The sequence below is a fragment of the Eumetopias jubatus genome, unplaced genomic scaffold (genome assembly GCF_037043125.1).
Source record: "Eumetopias jubatus isolate StellerSeaLion01/CBP00866 unplaced genomic scaffold, mEumJub1_p1.0 scaffold_1, whole genome shotgun sequence".
Classification (NCBI taxonomy): Eukaryota; Metazoa; Chordata; class Mammalia; order Carnivora; family Otariidae; genus Eumetopias; species Eumetopias jubatus.
Genome location: NW_028274807.1, coordinates 193,784,707 through 193,812,049, shown reverse-complemented (window position 1 = coordinate 193,812,049; position 27,343 = coordinate 193,784,707). Strand labels below are relative to the sequence as shown.

General features: G+C 38.8%; 1 protein-coding gene across 2 annotated transcripts in view; it reads right to left on the bottom strand.

Moving 5' to 3' along the window:
• The window catches only part of ERC2 (ELKS/RAB6-interacting/CAST family member 2), a 936,802-nt gene that overhangs the window by 788,038 nt on the left and 121,421 nt on the right, over positions 1 to 27,343 (bottom strand). Inside the window, exon 2 of one of the 2 annotated variants that reach the window (XM_088022015.1) lies at positions 524 to 547. The exons of the other annotated variant lie outside the window; for it this stretch is intronic. Coding sequence (XP_087878141.1) covers positions 524 to 547 — 24 coding nt within the window. The remainder of the gene's footprint in view (positions 1 to 523; positions 548 to 27,343) is intronic. 2 annotated transcript variants of the gene reach the window in all.

Here is a 27,343-nt window from a genome sequence, read left to right as displayed (position 1 = left end):
GCCAGCCGTGAAGTCCTCCAGGGTGACTTCAGAAGCATGGGACAGCACATGGAGAGGGGGGAATTAATTCAATGATGCTTTCTGAATGTCTTAGGAGAAGAGAAATGTACACATACACAGAAACAATATATTAGTGTCAGTCACGAGGGAAATTATACATCTACAGAGTTTCAATTGAGGAAGTGGAAAGGGTTAGAAGGGAAAGTCTCACAAACACACCTTCTTTACGCCTGCAATGCTCCAGACTCAGTATTCCTTGTTTCCTAAGGTGTTCTTTATTCTACTATCCATTATTTTCCATGATAAATGCATTTCCATTTAAAAAAATGAAAATAATAGCATCCACTACAAGTAGACACAAACGAAGACTTTATTTTTTACAAATAAAGCTGTGAACAAGTTTAGTAAACAGGATTACTGCATCTGCAAGCAAAAGGGAACAAATGCAGACAGGGACAGACACAAACACAAGGAGGTGAGGCTGTGCAGAGCAAAACAAACAAGCCGCAAAGAGTGGACAAACCTTGGTTCTTCTGGCATCCAGTAACTGAACAGCATGGGAAATGGAAAAAAAAAAATGAAGCAAAAAATCAACACAAAGAAAAGTCCAGTGCAAGCAAAGGATATTTAACAGAAAGAATCAACATAAAGTACCTTCACAGAGAAAAAAAAAAGAAAAAAGAAAAACAATTTCTTATTACAGCAAAGACCCATAAGCTACACAAAATCTATAGCACTGCTGTTTGATAAATATGATCAAAAGAAAAAAAAAAAAAGAAGAAAGTGAGGTTAATTCCACCTTTTGTTTTCCTAAATCTCACTGACCCAGGAACCCAAAGTCTTCAGTATACTACCAGGAAAGAAAGCACAACACTCCAGAAGTACCCACATATTATTCCAAGTCACCATTTGAACCAAAATCAGAGTGAAAACACCAAAGAAACAAAATAGTTACCGGTTATGAGAAAAGAAACAGTTGCACGAGGACAGTTGGTGAATTCTGCAACACCTTCGCCACAGGGCCAACCCTCAGCCTGGTCAGAATAGGCAGCCATAAGTTTGAAGGCATTTTTGTCCTAGGAACAAACCAGGACACTGCGAAATTCAATCACCAGCCAATAGACCAGACACACGCTAAGCAAGGGAATCAAAATGAACACAAGGCATAGCTCCTGCCCCCAGGTACCTCACAGTACTGTAAGCCATAAATAATACTATGTCTAAGTTACATAAATATTGGAGCAGTCCACATTTCGAAATCTTTCTGAATTCCTAAAGCTGGCACCCAGAGGTGTTGAGATCTTTCTGAGTGTGGTCTATGCCCAGAGATTAGCACTGAGTATTGCAACATCTTGATTAAACTATTTGTGGATCTATTTCATCTTTCCATTTAAGAACACCCATTGAGACATTCCCAGAGCACAAAGAACAAGTATTCTCCTTCTCATCCATGTGCCACAATGCCTCACAGGACAGTGACTGGGAGTGAGCACCTGGTATGTATTTAATGATGGTAATTATGAATTTTATAAACAAAATTCACTCCTGTAAAGTGTAAAATTCAGTGGTTTTTTGCATTCACAGAGTTGTGCAACCATCCACACAATACATTTTAGAACAGTTTCATCATTCCAAAAGAAGGTGCAGGATACAAAATTAATATAAAGAAATCTGTTGTGGGGTGTCTGGGTGGCTCAGTTGGTTAAGCATCTGACTCTTGATTTGGCTCAGGTCATGATCTCAGGGTCGTGAGATCGAACCCCACATCAGGCACTGTGCTGGGCGTGGAGCCTGCTTAAGATTCTCTCTCTCCCTCTCCCTTTGCCTCTCCCCCCACGACCCTCCTCACTCTCTCTCTCTCTCTCTCTCCCCCTCCCAAAAAAGAAAGAAATCTGTTGCATTTCTTCAGGCTAATAATGAAATAGAAGAAAGAGAAATTAAGAAAACAATCCCATTTACAATTTCACAAAGAAGAATAAAATACCTAGGAATAAATTTAACCAAGGAAGTTAAAGATCTCTACACTGAAAACTATAAGACACTGATGAAAGAAACTGAAGACAACACAAATAGATATTCCATGCCCATGGATTGGAAGAATTAATATTGTTTGTTTATTTGTTTGTTTTAGAGAGGGAGAGTGAGAGAATCTTAAGCAGGCTCCACACCCAGTGTGGAGCCTGACACAGGGCTCGATCTCACAAACCTGAGATCATGACCTGAGCCAAAATCAAGAGTTGGACACTTAACTAAGCCACCCAGGCGTCCCAGGATTAATATTGTTAAAATGTCCATTCTACCCATGGCAATCTAGATTCAGTGCAATCCCTATCAAAATACCAATAGTACTTTTTCTCAGAACTAGAACAAATTATTCAAAATTTGTGTGGAATCACAAAAGACCTCAAAAAGCCAAAGCAATCTTGAGAAAGATAAACAAAACTGGAAGTTTCACAATCCCAGATGTCAAGGTATACTACAAAGCTATAATAATCAAAATAGTATGGTACTGGCATAAAATTAGCCATATAGATCAACTGAACAGGATAGAAAGTTCAGAAATAAACCCATGCTTATATGGTCAACTAATCTATGACAAAGGAGGCAAGAATTTAAAAGGGGGAAAAAACAGACTCTTCAATAAGTGGTGTTGGGAAAATTGGACACCTACATACAAAAGGATTAAATTGAAGAACCTCCATACTGTTTCCCATAGTGGTTGCACCAATTTACATTCCCACCAAGAGAGTAGAAGAGTTCCTTTTTCTCCATATCCTCAACAACACTTGTTATTTTTTTCATCTTTTTGATAATAGCCAGTCTGACAGGTGTGAGGTGATATCTCAATGTGGTTTTGATTTGCATTTCTCTAACAATCAGCAATGTTGAGCATCTTTTCATGTGCTATTGACCATCTGTATGTCTTCCTTAGAAAAATGTTTATTCATGTCCTCTGCCCATTTTTCAATCAGGTTGTCTTTTTGCTAGTAATTTATGTAAAAGTTATATATTTTGATATTAATCCCCTAGCAGATATATGATTTGCAAATATTTTCTCTCATGCAGTAGGTTGCCTTTTCATTTTGCTGCTGGTCTCTTTTGCTGTGAAAAGCTTTCTATTGTGATGCAATCCCATTTGTTTATTTAAGCTTTTGTTGCCCTTGCTGGAGGAGACTGAATGGAAAAATATTGCTAAGACTGATGTCAAAGAGCTTATTGCCTATGTTTTCTTCTAAGAGTTTTATGATTTTAGGCCTTACATTCAAGTTTTTAATCCATTTTGAATTTATTTTTATATATGGTGTAAGATAGTGGTCTAGTTTCACTCTAGCATGTAGCTGTCCAGTTTTCCCAGCATCATTTATTGAAGAGTCTGTCTCTTCCCCATTTTATATTCTTGCCTCCTTTGGAATAGATTAGCTGACCATATATGTATGGGTTTATTTCCAGACTCTATTCTCTTCCATTAATCTATGTGTCTGTTTCCATGTAAGTACCATACAGTTTTTTTTTAAAGATTTTATTTATTTATTTTAGAGAGAGAATGAGATAGAGAGAGAAAGAGAGAGAGAGAGAGAGCATGAGAGGGGGGAGGGTCCGAGGGAGAAGCAGACTCACTGCTGAGCAGGGAGCCTGATGCGGGACTCAATCCCAGGACTCCAGGATCACGACCTGAGCCGAAGGCAGTCACCCAACCAACTGAGCCACCCAGGCGCCCCAGTAGCATATAGTTTTAATTACTATAGCTTTGCAGTATAGCTTGAAATCAGGAAGTATGATACCTCCTGCTTTGTTCTTTCTCAAGACTGTTTTGGCTAATTGGGGTCTTCTGTGATTCCACACCAATTTTAGGATTCTTTGCTCTAGTTCTGTGAAAAATGTCATTGGTATTGTGATGGAGATTGCACTGAATCTGTATAGATTGCTTTGGGTATGGACATTTGAACAATATTAATTTAACAATATTAATTTAACAATATTAATTCTTCCAATCCATAAGCATTGCATATCTTTCCATTTGCTGGTGTCATCTGAAATATCTTTCATTAATGTCTTACAGTTTTCAGAATACAGGACTTTCACCTCCTTGATTAAATTTATTCCTAGATATTTTATTATTTTTGATGCAATTATAAATGGAATTATTCTCTTAATTTCTCTTTCTGATAATTACTGTATAGAAAAGCAACTGATTTCTGCATGTTAATTTTATATCCTGCAACTTTACTGAATTCATTTATTAGTTCTAACAGGTTTTTCTTTTTTTCTATATATAATATCATGTCATCTGCAAATGGTGACAGTTTTACCCCCTCCTTACCAATTTGGATGCCTTTTATTTCTTTTTATTGCCTAATTATTGTGGCTAGGAGTTCTAATAATACGTTGAATAAAAGTGGCAAGAGTGGGCATCCTTGCATAAGCCCTGACAATTGTTTTCTTTCTTTTTTGCAATGAAAGTGCCTGACTTAAGATCTGACTGCCAAGGCATCCACTTTAAAGAGGCATCCACTTCAATGATGGCTACCTCGAATAAACACATTATCAACCACACAACTACGTAAGAGACAGACTGCCTGCCCCAACTGAGTCTCCTTTGTTTTAGAGGTCTTGATTGATTTCAATCGCCGACGTTTTGAGCCACTTGTTTCTTCTCTTCCCACACATTAAATCTCTCCTCTTATGTTTTAAATTAACCAATAAAGAATGAGCCCACAAAACCCTAGGCCCCCACCCTTGACCCCAATAAAAGCAGAACCAGGCCCACGCACTCTCTACTGATGACCTCACTGTATGGCCCCAACTCTGCTGTGCAATTTCCAGGTTCTTTAAATGATAAACCTCTATTTTTTTTCAAAGTTTCTTGATGGTTATTGCTGGAGGGCATCTTGCAGTCATACTAAGAACCACGAGGGTTAATCCAACGACAATACTGGTTTTTGATAGACTGAGACCAGCACAAAACAGATTTATGAGATGATGTAGGTTTATTTGGAAACAAACATGAATTGGGATGATCAGACTGGAAATCATCCTTTCTGAGAGTGACCAAAACTGATTGGTTTTCTTATGTGGTTCATAGACTGGCCAAAAGGGAATTCCAAGGAAAAACTGCCAAAATGCTTTGAGCAGAGACAGCAACGTTGGAAGACAACTCTGTAAGGGGTTGGATGGGCAAGTTGCCTATCACTCTGATCTTCTGTTTCCACACCTGCAAAATGGGGATCATCATAATGCTTATCTCACAGAGTTCCTGTGAAGAATAACTAAGAAAATGCATCAAGGGCCAGGTTTGAGAGTGAAGGAAGAGAAGAAGTTTGGTAGAAAGGAAGGAAGAAGGAAAGAAAGTAGAAGAGAAGAATAAGAGGGAAGGAAGAAGGAAGAAGGGAGAGAGAAATGAAGGGAAAATTGGTCCATTTATTCATTCAATATACATTTACCCAGTATCTCCCTTATACTCACGAAATATAAAAAGAAAGAAAGCAAGAAAGATCCATGTTCATGGTCCATGTAGATAAGTAAACTGATAGTAGCTTTACTATGTTACAAGGGTTATAACAGAAGTCATAGCCAGGTGGCTAGAAATTCAGAGATGATGTCACCCAGGCTGGAGACATGTGGGAAAACATCCTAAAGAGCCACCATTTAGCTGCATCTTGAAGAGCAATTGAGAGCCAGCCATGAAGAATGATGGAAAGAGAAGAGAAAGTATAAAAACCCAGAAGCAAAGACAGACCAGACCTATTAAGGAACAGTAATAGCAAAAATCTGGATAGTGTTGACCACACGCCACACAATGTTCTAAGCTTTTTTAATCCTCACAACCACCTGTGAAGTAGCCACTGTTTAAGATCTCCACTTAATGGATGAGAAAATGGAGATGCAAAGTGGTTAAGTAACTTGCTCCAGGTCATCCACCTAGGTAAGTGGCCCAGCCAGATGTTCATCAAGGCTGTCTGATACCAACTCCCCTGCTCAAACCACTATACCATCTAGCCTCTGAATTGGCACAACTACTTCAGGATTCTGGAAAAAAAGAATGTAGGGCAGGGGGTAGAAATTGTGAGAGGAGACAGGCAGGCAATTATGACAGTTACAACAATTCTTATAATTTAAAGTTAGCCATCTAGGCTGTTCCTCATTCAGAGGTTGTCATGATAGATGCTTCCAGGTTTTACATTTATTAATAAGCAAAATCTACTTTCTAGGTAGCCATTTTATTAGTAACTAAATAACTTCAGCATGACCAAACACAATCTGATAATCAACCTAAAATTTAGTGTTCAAAACTTTCTCAAATTCACATGTCATTTAGTTTTCATTCTCTTTTAAAATATTCAAAATTAAGCATAGATCTGTTCCTGAAAAGGAATTCTTGAGCAAAAGGCATGTACCTTAAAGAGTCCTCATCATCTTTCTGCATCATATACTGGAGGATGGGGAGGAGATCTGAAGCAACCTCTCCATCTATCTGTCTGTTCTACTTTTAAGAAATTCAAATCAATCAAGTTTCAAAATTCATTTACCAGATAGCCATTTCTAGTTAGATATTTAACACAGGCGATTTCTATTTTAAAATATAAAACCACTTGTGGGCGCCTGGGTGGCTCAGTCGGTTAAGTGACTGCCTTCGGCTCAGGTCATGATCCTGGAGTCCAGGGATCAAGTCCCGCATCGGGCTCCCTGCTCAGCAGGGAGTCTGCTTCTCCCTCTGACCCTCTTCCCTCTCGTGCGCTCTCTCTCTCTATCTCATTCTCTCTCTCAAATAAATAAATAAAATCTTTAAAAAAATAAAATAAAATAATATATAAAACCACTTGTAATAAATGATCTACTGAAAAGAATATCCTCTCTGCATCTCAGTTTCCTCATTTGTAAAAGGGGGAAGGAGAGTAATAATTCCTAACACATAAGATTGTTAGATTGTTGTGAAAAATTAAATGAGTTAATACACATCTAGCTGTAGAAAGTTCCAAGTACAGAGTAATCACTTACATCAGTCAGGATAGGCTAGGATATGCTGCCTTGACAACAGCAAAAAAAAAAAAAAACATATTCTGAAAGACATAATCCACTTGACACACTGATGACATGGAATCAGAACTCTTAGAGCTCAAAGAGACCTTAAAGGTTAGCCTGTTAAACTCATTTTACATATGAGAAAATCAGATCACACAGGTTAAATGACAGACCCAAAAGAGTGATCCCATTGCCAAAGCCAGAATTTCAGTTTCTGGGAGCATGGAATCTTGGTTTCTAGGATCCTGAACTCCATCCTTATATAAATTCTAATAACCCTAAGAGTAGACCAAAAGGGGATGTCTCTCTACTTAACAACTTAGGAAATGGCAGTGGTACCTCCTACAGGGAGGCTGAGAAATAACCTAAATCATTTCACTTACTCACTGGGTCCACCCCCCCCCAGTAGTTAAATAGCATGGGACATTCCAAGATTAATATACTGAGACTTCCTTTCTACATCTTTGAAATTAGACTGTTAGCTAATTAAAATTGGCTATTAGAGTACAAGCTCAATAAAAACTAGCTCTGAAAGATTCAGATACAATACAAATGAAATCTCTAGCAAAGCCAAATAACTTCTCTAAGGGCCAAAAAGGAAGAAAAACAATGCAGAGTTTTCAATTCTGCCCTTCCTAGGTTATTCAGTTACTTCAGATTGAATCACCTCCCCCTTCTCAACCATGAAAGCACATTTCTTTTAAGGCAGTCACCCAAACCCTACTGGATCAATAGTCAAGAGCATTCATTTCAGTATGTTACCTACATCAGGTACCTACCTACAAACCAACAACCTATAAGGTTGTATTCTAGGGCCATCTCTTTGGAAACTCCCAGTCATCATTGTGGTCTCAGCTTCCCAAAGCCTCAACCCTTCTTTGTGTGACTTCCATTCTACTGAATATCTGAAGAGGGAAACCCTTCCAATGTCCACCTGCACTGGGAAAAACATCACCAGGTGATCCAAACTCATACCTGGGTCCCAGTCAAACTGCTGTCAACTTAGCACTTAACGGCACAAGGGCAACAGGTGGCAAAACCACTAATTCCCTTTAAGTACAAAAATGAGTCTGTGAGTGGATGGGCATTCAGAAAGCTTTTTACTCCCTACCCTAATTCTGGGATCATTCTCCAGTTGTTCTCAAAGAATCAAAGCTCAAAAGGCAAATCCCTTCTCCACAGCCTTCCACTGAGGACACCACGGAGAGAAGCAAAGCAGGTGTCACAATGTCATCCGGACTACTCTTCATAGTCACTCTGCTAGGAGTGCAAAGAGAATGCATTGTGATCCTGATACCTGGCCTTCAACCCAGTTCTTTTTAACCTTTTCCCCTTGATATTTAATTGCATACTTTGAAATCTGTCCTGGATAGTAAAGACTATCCCCATCTCCAGTCCACAAAAGGAAAACAAAAGTTTAAAATCATTGGTCCGTCCTTTAAAAAAAAAAAAACAGGTAAACAGAATGGGAGCTTAAAAAGATTAGTCTGTCCAATTGTTTCCAAGTCTCAGACAATCAAGGAAGTCATAATGACTTCTGTTTCCGTCATTATGGCAGGCTATGTTTTCCTAATAAAAGCCCTCCCACTACACAACAGCTAGATAAAAGCAAATATATCTTTCAAAGCATTGCTGTGCTTACAAGAAAGTAAGGAAAATCTCCAAGAAAGAGAAAGATTGATAGAAAGAAAGTGAGCTTTTCAAGGGCACATTCTGGGCCAAATTTGCATTATACCCCCAAATCTAGCACATAATAGGTATTCGATAAACAGTGAAATATGGACAGAAAGATGAGAGGACCAGAAGGGAAATTGTCTCACCAGATGGTCGGCACAGGGGAACACTGTGAGAGCGAATAGGTTTCCATTCCTCTTTGCTTTGCTGTACTTAGACTAGGGGTGGGAGAGTGTGGGGCGAGTGGGGAGGGAAGGGGTGTCCTTGACCTCAGACTACTCTGTCCTGTTCTTTCCTCCAAAACTCAAAATGCCTCACGTCCACCAACTCACTCATCTGACAAGACTGCTCTGACGCTGCCAGCACTATGTCCACTTTACAAGAGGATAAATTGGGCTGGCTTAAGGGATTTGACTGCAATCACATTGTTAGCAGATATGGGCCAGTGTCTAAAACTGAGGTTTCCTCCAGCCAATTCTAAAGTCGCCCCTGCTATAAAAAATATAGAGAACTTCATTTTGCACAACTCTTACAAGCTCCCATAGTCACTTAATCTTGAGGAAAAAAAAAAGTAGACAATAAAAATATGAGAAACTAAGCTGTACTTGCGTTTATATGGGGGGGGGGGGGCCGGAGGATATATACGTTGCCTTAGCCAACATTCAGAAGAATGACTTCCAATGGCTACTGGAGTCAGAATCTAATCCAGATTTCAGAATGTCTAAAACACAAAAAGGTAAATAGAATGAAAATATAATTATATATGTATGATGTGCATGGAACACACAATTATTTAAATAGGGACTAGCCAGATGTTTAGAATCTACTGTGTCTTATCCCCAAACATGGAAAATATGAGTTCCTGGCAAATTTGAAAAAATTTGTGACCTTAAGCTCTTTTCCACACTATGGGGAAAAAACAAAAAAATGATAAAGTTTTGTACTATAAAGCAGTTTAAGGTTTCATTTCTATGAAAAAAGTCTCTTAGCTATATAAAAATATGAATTGGCTTATATCCAAAAGTCTTGAACTTTTTTTTAATAAATCCATACTCCTTCTCAAGCAAGGGCTTAACATAACTCTTTCAAAGAAAACGGAATCTCTTTGCAGACAACTTGGCCTGCTCTGCTTCTCCTGTGACTTTATTTTCCTATTTATCATTTTTGAGTTTGTCTCTAATCAAATTTTAAGGGCAGGTTCTCTGATCCCTGTTTCCATAATCCCATGTGCAGGATGTACAGCACTCCTCATGGCTTCAAACCTTCCACAGACTGTGTCATGTGTGTGAAAAGACAAACAGCAGACGCCGGTTAAAACATGTGGCCCCCAGTGTGCTGCGGAAAAGTTGCTCTACTTGAGAAAGGTATAAAAAGATTAATATTTAGACATACGGTCCTAGGCTTTCTCCTTTAGCGTAGACAGAATAAGCACACATAGCTAATAGAGAATAATACTGATAGGCAATTTTTAAAAGTACCAATGCACCAGGATCCTGGGATCCCCACACAGAGATGTCAGTGATAACTGCAGAACCCACTTTGGGCGATAACGTGTCATTTTGCCAAGATACGGAACACTAGGAAGAGTATAGATGGAAAAGATCTCTTGGCAGTTGCTTTTGTAAGCAAGGAGTTCTGGTTCTCATTACAGAACAATACTATAAAGTGGCACAGTATTGGAATATTGTACTGAGCTGAGAGCTAAGGATATACGTTCTAATTCCAGCTTTGCTACTAACCAATTATATGATCTGGGGGAAATCAGTAAATTTGTCTGGGCTTCCAAGAACAGTGGTGATGAGCTGGGTTTTGAATCCTGGATCTACCTATTATAGCCTATGTCACCTTGGACAAATTACTTAAGTACTTTGAGCATTGAATTATTCATCCATAAACAGGAAATAATAACTGTAACCAATGTACAGGGTTCACACAAAGACCACGTGAGATGTTCCTCATGTAAGTGAACAGGTTTCCATAAAGCATAAAGCACCGGGCCTGGCACATAATGAATGCTCAGTAAATGTTCACTGTTACTACTATTGACACAGTGGTGGTGGCTAGAGGCCCAGAATTAAAATTTCTCTCCTTCCTCCCATTTGGGCAGGGAAAAGAAATGAGTATAATGTACATAAATTTTTGACCATCAAATAAATGCAACAGTGGGAAACAAAATGCTAAGCACTTTGGCATTTTTTAAATAAGGGAAACAGGAAACAGTTGTTTTAAGACCAACTTAAAGATGGCTAAAATTGATTTCCCATTAACTGGTCTATAAATAACTTTAGAAGGGGCTCTCGGGAATAACAACATTTCTGTTTTGAAAGTCAGGGTTTTTTTCCCTACTAGTAGCCAGTAATACGTAAGCAACTATAGGACAGTGGCATCCCCTGCTGTTGACATCACTCAACCTGTTATAGGAATGAATGAATGAATAAAAAAACAAGTTTAAGAAATATTGGTATTTTTTAAGCTTGTCTACAGAAGCAACCCAAAACATGTAATCATGGAAACGATGGTTAAAATTGGAACTTTTCTATTATTAATAGCCACACACAATTAGAGGACAGTTTTTTCATTTTAATTGCTTAGCAAATCTTTAATGTAAATGCCATTTTAATATCTTGATTATAATTTCCTTCTCTGTCACCTCTTCACCCCACAACATGTTTATTTAACAAAATTGCTAACCATCTAAATATTTTTAAAACAGGTAAGCGGTTTGACTTAAATGACTATCATTTCAAATAGCTGAGTGGCATGAACTGAACTACTAATTTTTCCCTACTCTGAGCCACACGGTTCCCTCAGCCAAACTATAGTCCTTTCTATTCAAAATGTTCATGAGCAGAGATTTTTTCCTAAATACTTTACTCTCCTGCTTCTCTCTGCTTCTTGTGTAACTCCTGGGAAGGGGGATAAGTGACCTCCACAAAATTCAGAATGTGGTCCTTGGACCAGCAGCATCAGCATCTTATAAGGAAGGTGGAATCTCAGGTCTCACCTCAGCCCTGCAGTATCAGAATCTGCATTTTTTAACAAGACCACAGGTAATCTGAAGCACATAAAGGTTTGAGAAGCACTTCTCTAAACTTCAAAAAACAAAAAAATTTCAGCCTTACTATTGCTTTATGAAATGATCATTTGGTAATAGAAAGATGGGGAAGGAAAACATCATGAAAAGAGTACTGTGGTAGAGCCCTAAGAAGTATTCTGAAAACGTTGTGTGATTCATAAAATCTGAGTAAACTATGAGTAGTGCTCCCCAATATAAGACATTACTAGATAAAGCAGACAAAGCGGGGTTTGTTCATTCATTCAACCATTATTGAGCTATGTGTTATTTGACAGACATACATACTAAGTGTCCTCTCCAAGTCAAAAAAGAAATCCTGCCAGCTTAAATATAAATAAATAAACATTATATATGTAATATATTTTATTATATACATAAAATATGCAGTTATATATTATAAATAATATATATTGCTATATATACTGTTTATTTTTAAGAGATACATAGTATCTGAATTGTAATTCTGTACTGTTATTTACGGTTATTATTTAAAAGGATTTAAGGGAAACTTTTCAGAGTCCATCTGAAATGACAGAACTAGGCTTTATAATTAACTGTTTTATTCATTTTTAGTTTTAAATAGCATTTCTGTACGCATGTCTATGCTCTTGGTGGAATTTTAAATGACTGGGGAAGCCATGAGGAGTCTGAGATGAATCTTCTTTTTCATATTATAACCTGAACACTATAGAGAAAATGTGAATATACTGCTTCCCACGTAGCCTAATCACTCAAATTCTCTAAGTATTTCCATTTTATCAGGTCCAGAAGTCTGGACCTTCATTTCTTTCTCTGGTGTGAAGGTGAGATACCTACTGTATCCAGACAATGTCTATGGTCTTTAATATTTCACATATAATACAAATATATATGTAAAAAGTATGTGTGTGTGTGTGTGCATAGAGAGAGAGAGAGAATGAATGAATATTCCATAACCCACAAACAAAAAATGGCCAACATACCATAGGAAAGTAGTATGACTAGACAAGGAAAAAAAAACTAGAAAAAAATACATCATAATGATCATTGCTAGGGATAGGAGGATGGGGAATGACTGCTAAAGAACATGAGGTTTCTTTTGGAAGTGATAAAAGTGTTTTAAATGTATATACTAAAATCGACTCAATTGCATACTCTTAAAGGGTGAATTTTATGACACATGAGTTATACCACAGTCAAGCTATTAAAAGTGATAGAAGGTGGGAGCATGAAGGATGCTTTTCTTGGGGCACCTGGGTGGCTCAGTCAGTTAAGCATCTGACTCTTGATTTCGGCTCAGGTCATGATCTCGGGGTCATGGGATCAAGCCCCATGTCAGGCTTCACACTCAGTGAAGAGTTGCCTTGGGATTCTCTCCCTCTTTCTCCCCCTCTCCTCCTCTCCCAACTAATGCTCACTTGCCCTCTCTCTCTCTCTCTCTCTAAAATAACTAAATAAACCTTCTAAAAAATCTCACTAAAAAAAATGCCTTTCTTTGTATTTCCCATTTTCATTTAGCAAACATTTTTTCCAAGAATAATTTTTGAATGCCTACTGCTATAGACTAAATGTTTATGTCTCCCCAAAATTCATATGTTGAAACCCAGTCCCCACTGTGATGGTATTTGAAGGTGGTACCTTTAAGAGGTGATTAAGTCATGAGAGTGGAGACCTCAGGAATGGGAATGATGCTCTTATTAAAGAAACCCCAGAGAACTGTCTTGCCCCTTCCACCATGAGGACACAGTGAGAAAACAGCTCTCTATGAGCTAGGAAGTAGGCCCTCATTAGACACCAAATCTGCCAGCACCTTCATCTTGGACTCCAGACTCCAGAATTGTGAGAAATAAATGTTGGTTGTTTATAAGCCAGGCAGGCTATGATATTTTTTTTTATAGCAGCCTTAATGGACTAAGACACAGGTCATATACTCATCACTGCTAGGTTAGTTAATATTCTTTGAGTTGCAAGCAACAGAAATTGACTTGACCTGTCTTAAGCCAAAAAAAAAAAAAAAAAAAAAGGAAGCTATCAGGGTATCTCCCTGTATCAAAGCAGTAATTGTAAAAAGCAAAACCCAGGGAAAGAAGGAAGCAGGACACAGAAGGAACGTTTATGAAAGGTTTGTAACTTGGTTTCAACAACTCCTTGATCAAAACTGTAAAGACCCAGGACAGAAGATAGAACTGTCCTGGCATGAGCCAGGTATCCACCATGGATCAATGAGCTGTGGCAGATGACCCTGCCACCAGGAACTACTCCAAGGGGAAGGAGATTTCTTTAAAGGTGAATGGAGATCCCAAGAAGAATCTACTACAATTGCTGTTGTAATTAAAGATTTTAAAAGAAGCAACATATGAAAAATATAAAAGTGCTATGCTATGGTTATGTTTATTCAGGGTAACGGATTCCAAAAGAGCAATATATTCAAGACTCAGGTGAAAGACATAACCATGCAAGTTCAACTTCTGATATCCAGCAACAAATACTGGAAAATTTAAAGAGAATTAGAGATTAACAAGACTTTAGAACTAAAAAAATAATTAATTTGATAGTGAAAGTCCTAAAATTTTTATTGAGAATAATACCTCCAATTGAAAACCCTCTCTTTGATGTCAGAGGCCTTGGGCTGATCTCCAGCTTGATCACTCAGTAGCTGTGGAGTTGATCTGATCACACACTAGTTGCAGGTTCCCACAGCCTTGGGAGGCCTGTATGACACTAACAGGTTACTTCTGTTTTGTAGGTCTCAGTTTCCAGCTCTTTTAAAAGCTGCTAAAAATACAAACTTCTCACAAAACCCTGATAAGGTTAAACAGATAATGCATATCAGATACTTAGCAAGTCCTACTTCAGCCCACAGGAAGCCATCATTTTTAAAAGCCACTGTTATGAGTATACAAACCCAGATTGCAAACCCTCCCAAAACGCAATGGAAAGAAATGAAAGTAGAGTAGGGGAAAAATGTAAAATTATGTTTGCCTGTATCATATACAAAAAAAAATCCTTTAAACCAGAGGAACTTGGCCACTTTGGATGTTAACCTTTTAATAGCAAATAAAATACTTTGAAAGAACCACCCACGATTTTCTACAAGCTGGTATATGCATTTTAAAGACACAGCAAATATTGAACAACAGAAATCACTGAATATTGGTGATGAAAGGGATCAGAAAGATAATCATCTCTATTACTTTTTATAGGAGGATAAACTTAGGCCCAAAGAGGGGGACCTCTTGTCACCTGAAGCCACAGCAGAGATGGCAGCACTGCTAGTTATAAAGCCCAGACACCAAACTCTTAGCACACTGCTGTGTCCGGGTCTTTCCCTTCTAGCCCCATGCACCAGTTTTATTTGGTCACTGAACTGCAAAAGGATTCTGTTACCACATAATTAGTGTCAGGGTATGTGTAACAGCTGCCACGAGCCAGATTTCCACACTGGAGTCAAACATCGTTGGCCCAGACACATCTCTTCCACCACACACCACCGATGGTACAGCTGCTGTAACCACAGTCCACACCCCAGTGGCTCCAAGACTTCAGGAGTTGGGACAAATGATTAATTCCAACCAGGATGAAGTAACTCTTCTCTCTGAAAGGACTTCTTAAAGAACACCTTTAGCAAATTTTGAAAGTTTTAGCATTCTTCCACCTGAGAGCTTAAAGACTTTGAAAAGGGTTTAGAGGAATTTTTTTTCCCCAAAAAAAGTATGTGAGATAAATGTCAAGAATGAAGGTGGCCACTCAGAAACCTGGAAAAGATAATGATAAGTCTCGGGAGATCCATGCTATTGTTGGGCAAGACAAAGCAAAAACCAGAAAGAAGGAACAGTTCTTTTGCAGATACCATCACTGGAAGAACATGTTATATGGCTGAGAAATAAGATCCCTTGATACCAATCCTCAGTAATATCAATTTGAGATTATTTTTATTTTATCTGGATAATTTTGTATATATTATTAAGAATAAGAGTTTTCCTTAGCAAAGACTCAAAAACCCATATATGCATTCATGAGCATATAGATACATTTCATATGCTTTAAGATTCTTTCTCAAATCTTTAAACCAGTGAAGAGAATAGAGTTTTCTCCAAAAGAACAGTAAAAAGTATTTTTAAACAAGGACTGCAAACTGCTTTTTTCATCCCTGGATATTTATTTTCTTTTATAATTCATTTGAGACTTTTAAAGTCAGGAAAGGAGGGAAAAAATGGCTTTCAAATTTGAATCTGGAACAGAGCTAACCTATCAAGTCCAACAGGGATATAAAGAAAGTATCTAACAGCACAGACACTGCTGGTGCCCGGAACAAAAGCATTATTGAATGGAAGAAGAATTTAAATTGAAGCAAGCCCTAATGTAATACCTTAGTAACTCTAGGTCCTACTGCCATTTTTCCTAATGAGATGAACTATTAGTCCTGGTTTACATAAATTTCAACATACCAGGGCCCTCGGCAAGCTACAGGGAGGCCAACAGCCCTCTTGGGTCCTACATCTGTAACACTATTTAAAACATGATTGTCCCTCTCACCATCATTTGGGTCCTTAACTGTGGAACATACAAAACCAATGGAGCCAGGGGCCCACAAAATGAGTGGAGTCTTTTGCTGTATCTTTGAAGGTTTTCTTTCTTTAGTTTAAAAATTCAAAGGCAAATAAGAGTGGAAAGAATTACAAACAGGCTTTATGGTTTTATAAAGGAAGAAAAAATAAACCTAGGATGAGTTTACAGTTTACAGTCTATGAAGAGCCTCCGCCCCCATTTATTCCTTTAAATAAACTTTTCAATCACCTTTTAAAGGGGCAAAGAAAACTCTGTTATTATAGGAATTGCTAAAATACAGCATGGGAGTCTAGTTAAGAGCTGAGTCCTATACTCAAGCAAGAATTGGTTCTACCACTATTTGTCTATACTATTTAAACCCTGGCAAATTATATGCCCTCAATTTCTTCTACTGTAAAATGAGGATGATACAATTATAGTTATGAGTAAGCTTACATATAGGAATATATAAAAATATACTTATAAATAGATATATAGCTTATTATAGTCTATGAATTCAATAAACAACTTCTCTTAATGTTATGATTTGTATTAATAAAACCATATTATGCTGGCATATATCTTTAAACGTTATTTAGAAACCCATTCAATGAACTCTAGGTCAGATAACATTTGCTTACTTCCTCAGAAAGAAGGTTTTTTTCCTTTTTTTGAAAGAAGCTTTATTAAGGATATGACACAATCTCCCATCAAACCCCCTATCACACAACCATTATGCTACAACGAATTTTTTCATTTGAGGTCACTCAGAGAGTTTGAAAGTATAAACTAGTCATTCATTTCTGCCATAACCACTCCCAGGCAACATTCACTCAGCTCATAGTATCTAAGCACTTTGAAGTATATAAGGACAGCAAAAGCATGAGACATCGTCCTTGGCCTTGGGATGCTCTTAGTCAAGAGAAAGTGACTAATGTGAAGACCAATAATCACAAGAGAAAGGAATGTGAACATAAGGAAGCATGTGCAATGTGCTGAGGCAGCAGAGAGGAAGGAGGCATCAATCTGGTCTGTGCACAAGCAACAACTCCAACATCCAAAGAGGATGCAAACTTTGAGTGGGGCCTAGAACAAAGAATTTCCTAAGGGCAAAAAGGAAAGGTATTCCAGGCAAGGTGAAGGGCATGGTCAAAGCCGTAGAAGTGTGAAAAAATCATGACATGTTAGGTGGGAAAAGAATATAGAGTTTAGCCAAAGGCATAGAAGTGTGAAAAAAATCATGACATGTTGGGTGGGAAAAGAATATGGAGTTTAAGAGCCAAATATAAGATCAAGAGTGGCGGGAGGCAGCTACAAAGGTGGTAACACTCATCAGAAAAGGACCCAAATGCCACAGAAATGATGGGGACTTCATAAAGCAGAGAGTGATGTAAATGTAGTGTTTAGTACTGCACATTGCAAACTGGGCTTATGAATGCATTCTGAGAGGTCTGAGTTTTATAAAAATGGGAAATTTCTTTGTTTACTTTTAATGATAGCTTAAAATAAAACTATCTGGAAATTAATATACAACTTTTATTTGTACTAATAATTTATATTTCATTCATTTGTTCAAAAAATATCTACTGAATATCTACTACATGCCAGGCACAATCCTAAGCACTGGGGATATGAGCAAAAGGGAGAGTGCCTGATCTTGTGGAACTTAGGGTCTCATAAGGGAGACAATCAATAAACAAAAGTATAGCATATCAGGAAACAGTGCTACACAGATTAATAAAACATAAACAAGGTGATAGGGTGTTAATTTTATACAGGGTAGACCAAACTAAAGTTTGGTAGAAAAATAGGGAGAGGGTATTTTAGACCTGGAAGACAGCGTGAAAGGATGGGCAATTAGAGGCAGAGAAACAATGAGAAATGTATTGGAATAATCCAAGGGAAATAGAGGACAGTGAGGGCCCAGAATGTAACCCGCACTTTGGTTTCTAGCAATATGGCAAATAGATAACTACAATCACGCGGAAATGCTCAGAAAATACAACGATATCCCTTTGTATGCACAGATGAGCATGCATGAAAGTAAGAGAGATCCTCAAGGACCAAAACAAAAAGGAAAACTAAAAATCAGATAGGTGGGAGGAGCTGAGGGTTTGGCTACCAAGAGACTAGACTGGGGCAGAGGGAGGTAGCTTAGGTTAATAGCCTTGGAAGTGGGTCAGAACAGGCTCTAAGCAAGTTAGGGCTAGACCTTTCCATAAAACCAAATCAGTGAAAATGGTGGATGCAGAAAGATGATAGCCCGAACTCTGGGCTCAGGAGAAGATAAAACTAGTTTCTCCAAGGATCTACCTTCATTTTAATTTGGGATTCATTTTATAGTGCCTAAAGATCTGAGAACATCCAAAGAGAGAAATAAAATTATATATAAAAATGATCCCAAAAATGCCAATGATACCTGGCAAAACCAAACACAAAAGTGCTCTGAAGGAACAGTCTCTCAACCCAGACCACAGGGAATGCCAGAAATCAAATGATATTCAATGAGAGAATGTCTAAAAAATCTCTAAAACTCATTAAAGATTAAGGGGAGCAAAATGGATAAGTAAAATTAAACTCATGCCTCAGCACAGCAAAGTAAAACTACAAAATGCTAAATACACAGAGGAGATTTTAAAAGCAACCAGAGAAAAGGAACAGATTAACTACAAAAGAACCATGTACAATAACAATGGACTTCTCAAGGAAGCAACAATATTATTTCAACAATAATAGCTTGCAAGTGCTAAAAGAAAGTATCTCTCAACCTTAGAATTTTATTCCCAGTTAATCTGCCATTCAAGAATGAGGATGAAATAAAGATTACCTCCAGACAAAACAGTTTACCACTAACATAAGCTACCTGAAATAACAGTGTGCTCATACTGGCTCATAAGAGCCAAATTTTCAGGAATTTTGAGTCAGTTGACAACAAGCTGATAACTTGAATTGAGCTTGGTGGGAGTATTCACACCATGGAAATTAGCAAACATTAAAGATCAGCCTTTTTTGCCCCACAGGGAACCAGTTGTTAAACACTTACCAGTGCACTGCTAACTTTAAAGATATTTCTAGAATATGTACTTCAAGAAAAAAGAAAAATGAATCCAGAAGGAAGAGTTAATATGAATGAAAGAAAGGCAAGCAAATAAATATGGTGTTGTAATTCTAAATAAGCATTAACTATATAAGACAATAATAATGATGACAACTAACTTGGAGAATCAGGAGTTTATCCATCAGGTGATCACTGTATGTTATGGTACGATCCCCAAATCTCTGTGGCTTAAAACAATAAATGTCTATTTCCACTCATGCTAAATATCTTTCAGGGGTTAGTTGGGGACTTGACCCATTGTAGCCCCTGAAGGACGTGACCTCAAAACCTTCTTCAACAACTACCACAGGTCACATAGTGAATTGTACACTGGTTCTTTAAGCTTCCTGTTTCTCATACTTCACAGGCCAAAGCCAGTCACATGGCCATGTCTAATTTCAAAGAAACAGGAAAGTACAATACTATCATATCCCCAGAGGGATATAAAAATAAAAACACATAAGATGAGAAGCAAATGGTTAGTGTTAAAATGTTCTAAATTCATCATAGTTTTTTTATTTTTTGTTTTTTGGGGGGGCTTTTGTTTGTTTTTAGAAAACATTAGTTAAATAGATAAACTTTAGACAAATGCAAGTGGATATGTTAAAATTTGAAGGGGAATAGCTAAAGAATAAAGAGTTACAACTTTCAAATCTGTAGGAAAGGAGAATAAAGAAAATATAATCAAAAAAGAGGAAATAAGCCTAGAAAAGGCAGGGTAAATAGGAAGCACAAAATAAACAGTAGAAATAAATCCAAATATATCAGTAATTACAACAAATGTAAATGGAATAAACTTACCACCTAGAGGATAGAAATCATCTGTTTGTATTCTTTTTAATGTTGCTGCATTTACTTATAAGAAATATACCTAAAACTTCAGGGCATAGAAAAGGTGAAAGTAAAAGATAGATTTAAAACACGGGCATGATATCACACAGGCATGGAAGTCACACATCCTAGGTATAACCTCAAGCAAATCACTTAACCCCTGAAGAGTGGCAGTTTCCTCATCCAGAAAATGAGCTTTACAATGTTACACTTGTTCTATATGTGAACAATGTTAAGCAACATTCAAAACACTTCACAATGTTATTCAGTTTAGATGCCCTGTGTGGGGGCACCTGGGTGGCTCAGTCAGTTAAGCATCTGCCTTCAGCTCAGGTCATGATCTCAGTGTCCTGGGATCAATCCCCACATTGTTCTCCCTGCTTAGCGGGGAGTCTGCTTCTCCCTCTCCCTCTGTTCCTTCCCCCTGCTCATGTCCTCTCTCTCTCTCTCTCAAATAAGTAAATAAATAAAAAATCTTAGATGCACTGTGTGTAAAGTGCTTCATACAAGGTCTGGTTCATAGCAGCAGCTTGACAAATGATAGCTATCATCTTATAATTACCCTACCTGCCCACACAACAGGACAGAATGTTTGTAAACAGGGCTTCAAGCACTGCTCCCATCCCTTTCCACATGCCCCTTTGCAATATGACTTTGCTACTGCTCCTATCAAGTCCAGTTTATATCTCCACCCTTTGAATCTGGGCTGGTCCTGGGCTTGTTTTGACTAATAGAATTCAGAGGTGATATCCGTGAGTTCCAAGCCTAGGCGTCAAGACACCTTGCCACTTCTACTTTTATCCTCTTGAGACTTCTTCCAGCCAAGATGGAGTTACAGAGACAGAACAACTTCCTTTCCTGAAACAACTAACAAACCTAACAATATATGTGAAACAATGGTTTCAAGAACAGTGATCCTGAGAGATAAAACCCAAATATGATGAGCACTATAACTCCACAGCCTACTGCCTGGTGACAACGTCCAGACTGCAGCAGAGGGAGGAGAATCCCAGGCAAAGATATATGGATTTGAGGAGATGAAGCTAGGAGTCTGAAGAAGGAAAATCAACTGGAGTTCATGGGCAGAGAGCTTCAGAGGGTCCCCCTTGAGTATTCAGCTATTAATCTTCACATGCGTGTGAAGAAACTGCCTATGGCCAGGGAAAGAACCACCCAAAAGGATAGAGGAAACCATACCTGGAGCTACACTTTAGCCCTCTTGATATGAAGAAGCTCAAGCTACCCTATTTGAGGATAACAGACCATGAGAGGAGAGACCCATCCAAAACCCAACACCAACCACCAGACATGTGACAGAAGCCATCTTAAACCAAACAGCCTCTATCAAAGGCTATTGCCTTTACTCTTCCCTCTACCTGGAATGCTCCTCTGACAGCCTCATGAATAACCCTAGAAGAGATCAGCGGAAGAACAGCCCAGCTGAACCCAGCTAAGGCCAGCTGAAACTAATGACTCTCAGAATCATGAGCAAATAAAAAGAGTTGCCTTAAGTCACCAACTTTTGGGCTGATTTATTACACTGCAATAGAGAGCTGATAGAGAGCTGATACATAGAAGATGTCTAAAACATCTATGTCTAGATGTCTAAAACATCCTCTAAAACAATGTTGTATATATAGAAAATGAGCAATAAATATTCAGTAAATGGCCCCTCCCTGCCACCCACCAGAAAAACCAATACCTAAAGGCAACCAGCCCCAATGTAGCAAGAGTCACAGCCTTCTTCACTTGCAGGAGTTACAGCCATTATGGAAACATGTTTTGAATCAGAGAATCCTGAAATATCAGAGCTCAAATGTCACATCCACTGTGAAACATTCCCAAGATTCTGCTGAGGGAAATACCCATTTCTTCTTGCTTGCTTCTATGGAACACTGAGGGTAGCCCTGCTATGGCACCTATGTCAGTATATTTTATGGGTCTCCTATCCTCAGCAGCACCTCATCCCAGGCACAGCTAAGCAGCTCATCTCTTACTCATGGTGAGTCACTCAGCCCAGTTCCTGTCCCTAAACATAACTACACTGGATGCAGCATGCTGGGCTATTTTAATCCTGGAGAAAGAGGTCAGAACAGAGAGACAGGATTAAAGCATGACTAAGGAAGCAAATCTATAGTAGTGATGACAGAGGGAGCTGGCTTTAACTTTATCAGACCCACGCATGACTCACCCTACCCTGGTGGGGAGAAATGCCGAGCACAATTTCAAATCTCAAAAGCCAATAGTCAAAAACATAGTTCAAAACTCTAATGAGGTTTCCTGCATCTGCAAAGTCAAGCTGCTTCAAAATGGGCATCTGTCTGCTGTCCTTGATCATAGAGGAAACTGACAAGCCAGGAGGTCAGGCTGATCTGAGAAGACCATATGAGCCACAGACACCAGATGTAACTGAACCTGTTGGAAATCACCCCTGGCCTCTGGCTTCCTTGGAGACCTCAATTCCAACTGCTCTCACCTTCACTCACTAGGCTCCAGTCACCCAAGCATTCTTGTTGCTCCTCAAGAATACCAAGTACATGCCTGCTTAGGAGCTATTGCCTTTACTCTTCCCTCTGCCTGGAATGCTCTTCTGACAGATGTTTGAATGGGTCCCTCCCTCACTTTATGTAGTTCTCTGCTCAAATGTCACTTCCTTAGAGAAGTCATCCTGGGCCACTCCATCTAAATTAGGTCCCCATATACACTCTGTCATTCTCTATCACTTTACCCTGCTTTTTTTCCTCATAGTACATAGCATCACCAAACATCATCTGTCTGTCTGTCTATCTATCTATCTATCTATCTATCTATCTATATCTATCTATCATCTACCTTCTAACTATAATGTGACCTCCAGAAGGGCAAGAATTTGACTATTTGTTAAAAAACCGTACACTCCACGCCAACAATGCCACATACCTAGTGGGCAGTCAATAAACTTTTGTTCAGTGAATTAATTTTCTAACTATAAGAGGTCTTCTATGCATTGTAAATATGTTACCAAGAGTCCTCTATGTGACCAGCTCATGAAAATTACTTCCTTGTTAGACTGAAATCTCTATAAAGACAGATACTTTATTTGTCTTATTCACTTATGGACCATATATAAAAATAATAACTAACATTTCCGAAGTGCTTACTCTGCACTGACCCTATGCTAAGTGTTCATATGCATTTTCTCATGTCTTCTTCAAAACAGCTTCATAAACTGAGTATAATTACCATTCCTTTTTTACAGATGAGGAAAGCAAGCCTCAGAGAGAGGTCATCTACTCAAGGTCAAGCCATGATTTGAGTCTGACTCTGGAACCTGGGCTCTTTACCCCAATCTACACTGCCAAGTAGGAAACGGAATGAGTGAATGAGTAGATTATGAACTAGAGATGTCCATCAGTACTCGCTCTGGTTGCAGAGCCAGAGCCTCTACCCACAGCCAAGTTGCATGTCACAAGGCCCTGCTCCTGGTTCTTCCCATTCCAGGAGCTAAACAGACCAAGAGATGGGCCTCTTACCCATTGCCTGGCTCGGCTGTCAGATGCCTCTCTCAGAAAATTTGAATTGGAAACAGTCAATGGAGGAAGCAAAGTTGCAAAGAATTCCTCAGGAAGATATGGGGCCTTGGAAAACCAAAGCCCCAGGGAAACCCAAATTCTGAGGAAGCAAAATGGACATGGAGAAGGCTGTCAAAGTAGACCATGAAGAGAGAGCAGAGCAGGAAAGCCATGGAATGCCCTAAGAGAGCAGCTGACTTAGATCCCAATAGTGTTTCAGTTCCAGTTCCAGTGAGCCCCTGGCTTCCTCAACACACATAATCAACCATATTGCAATAGACGGATTAGACCAAAACAAAGTATAAGATGAGAAATTCTTGTCCAATAGGACCCTATCGGGGACCTGTTATCCAGAACCAGCCTGAATTACTAACTAATCCTAGACATGCAGGTATGAGTGCTGAGATGCAGATTTCAGGTTATTATCTCTACCGCCACTAACTTTCCCAAGGTCACTAATTTCTGCTACTCCTGGCCATTTCCTCAGCAGGACTAGTGAGCTCCAAGTGACTCATTTCTCTTTCTTTATCCCCAGGCCTCTCATTCCCAGGAAGGAGCAGACTAGAGGCTGTGTTGGCCACAAGCACCTCCATTACCACTCCTCTCATAGAACTTTGGTCTCTGTGAATTATCCCCATTCTTTTTTTTTTTTAATTTTTTATTGTTATGTTAATCACCACACATTACATCATTAGTTTTTGATGTAGAGTTCCATGATTCATTGTTTGTGCATAACACCCAGTGCTCCATGCAGAAGATGGCCTCTTTAATACCCATCACCAGGCTCACCCATCCCCCCACCCCCTCCCCTCTAGAACCCTCAGTTTGTTTTTCAGAGTTCATCGTCTCTCATGGTTCGTCTCCCCGTCTGATTTCCCCCCCTTAATTCTTCCCCTGCTGCTATCTTCCTCTTTTTTTTTTTTCTTAACATATATTGCATTATTTGTTTCAGAGATACAGGTCTGTGATTCAACAGTCTTCCACAATTCACAGCGCTCACCATACCACATACCCTCCCCAATGTTTACCACCCAGACACCCTATCCCTCCCACCCCACCCCACTCCAACAACCCTCAGTTTGTTTCCTGAGATTAAGAATTCCTCATATCAGTGAAGTCATATGATACATGTCCTTCTCTGGTTGACTTATTTCGTTCAGCATAAGACCCTCCAGTTCCATCCACGTCGTCAGAAAAGGCAAGATCTTACTCCTTTTGATGGCTGCATAATATTCCATTGTATATGCATACCACTTTTCTTTATCCATTCATCTGTCAATGGACATCTTGGCTCTTTCCACAGTTTGGCTATTGTGGACATTGCTGCTAAAAATATCAGGGTGGACATACCCTTTCAGATCCCTACATTTGTATCTTTGGCATAAATAACCAGTAGTGCAATTGCTGAGTCATAGGGCAGCTCTATTTTCAACTTTGTGAGGAACCTCCATACTGTTTTCCGGAGGGGTTGCACCAGCTTGCATTCCCACCAACAGTGTAGGAGGGTTCCCCTTTCTCCGCATCCCTGCCAACATCTGTCATTTCCTCACTTGTTAATTTTAGCCATTCTGACTGGTGTGAGGTGGTATCTCATTGAGGTTTTGATTTGCATTTCGCTGGTGCCGAGCGATGTTGAGCAATTTTTCCTGTGTCTGTTGGCCATTTGGATGTCTTCTTTGGAAAAATGTCTGTTCATGTCTTCTGCCCATTTCTTGGTAGGATCATTTGTTATTTGGGTGTTGAGTTTGATAAGTTCTTTATAGATTTTGGATACTAGCCCTTTATCTGATAGGTCATTTGCAAATATCTTCCCCCATTCTGTCGGTTGTCTTTTGGTTTTGTGGACTGTTTCTTTTGTTATGCAAAAGCTTTTTATCTTGATGAACTCCCAATAGTTCATTTTTGCCCTTCCTTCCCTTGCCTTTGGTGATGTTTTGAGAAAGAAGTTCCTGCGGATGAGGTTGAAGAGGTTGCTGCCTGTGTTCTCCTTTAGGATTCTGATGGACTCCTGTCTCACATTTAAGTCTTTCAACCATTTTGAGTCTATTTTTGTGTGTGGTGTAAGGAAATGGTCCAGTTTCATTCTTCTGCATGTGGCTGTCCAATTTTCCCAACACCATTTGTTGAAGAGACTGTCTTTTTGCCATTGGACATTCCTTCCTGCTTTGTCGAAGATGAGCTGACCATAGACTTGAGGGTCCATTTCTGGGCTCTCTATTCTGTTCCATTGATCTATGTGTCTGTTTTTGTGCCAATACCATACTGTCTTGATGAGGACAGCTTTGTAATAGAGCTGGAAGTCCAGAATTCTGATGCCGCCAGCTTTGCTTTTCTTTTTCAACATTCCTCTGGCTATTCGGGGTCTTTTCTGGTTCCATACAAATTTTAGGATTCTTTGTTCCATTTCTTTGAAAAAAGTGGATGGTATTTTGATGGGGATTGCATTGAATGTATAGATTGCTTTAGGTAGCATTGACATCTTCACAATATTTGTTCTTCGATTCCATGAGCATGGAACGTTTTTCCATTTCTTTGTGTCTTCCTCAATTTCTTTCATGAGTATTTTATAGTTTTCTGAGTACAGATCCTTTGCCTCCTTGGTTAGATTTATCCCTAGGTATCTTATGGTTTTGGGTGCAATTGTAAATCGACTCCTTAATTTCTCTTTCTTCTGTCTTGTTGTTGGTGTATAGGAATGCCACTGATTTCTGTGCATTGATTTTATATCCTGCCACTTTACTGAATTCCTGCATGAGTTCTAGCAGTGTTGGGGTGGAGTGTTTTGGGTTTTCCACATAAAGTATCATATCATCTGCAAAGAGTGACAGTTTGACTTCTTCTTTGCCGATTTCGATGCCTTTGATTTCTTTTTGTTGTCTGATTGCTGTGGCTAGGACTTCTAATACTATGTTGAATAGGACTGGTGATAGTGGACATCCCTGCCACGTTCCTGACCTTAGGGGGAAAGCTCTCAGTTTTTCCCCATTGAGAATGATATTCGCTGTGGGTTTTTCATAGATGGCTTTTATGATATTGAGGTATGTACCCTCTATCCCTATACTCTAAGGAGTTTTGATCAAGAAAGGATGCTGTACATTGTCAAATGCTTTTTCTACATCTATTGAGAGGATAATGTGATTCTTGTTCTTTCTTTTGTTAATGTGTTGTATCACATTGACTAATTTGCAGATGTCGAACCAACCTTGCAGCCCAGGGATAAATCCCACTTGGTCGTGGTGAATAATCCTTTTAATGTACTGTTGGATCCTACTGCTAGTATTTTGGTGAGAATTTTTGCATCCATGTTCATCAAGGACAGTGGTCTGTAATTCTCCTTTTCGATGGGGTCTTTGTCTGGTTTGGGGATCAAGGTAATGGTGGCCTCATAAAACGAGTTTGGAAGTGGAAGGAATTCCATTTCAATTTTTTGGAACAGTTTCAGAAGAATACATATTAATTCTTCTTTAAATGTTTGGTAGAATTCCCCTGGGAAGCCATCTGGCCCTGGGCTTTTGTTTCTTGGGAGATTTTTGATGACTGCTTCAATTTCTTTAGAGTTATAGGTCT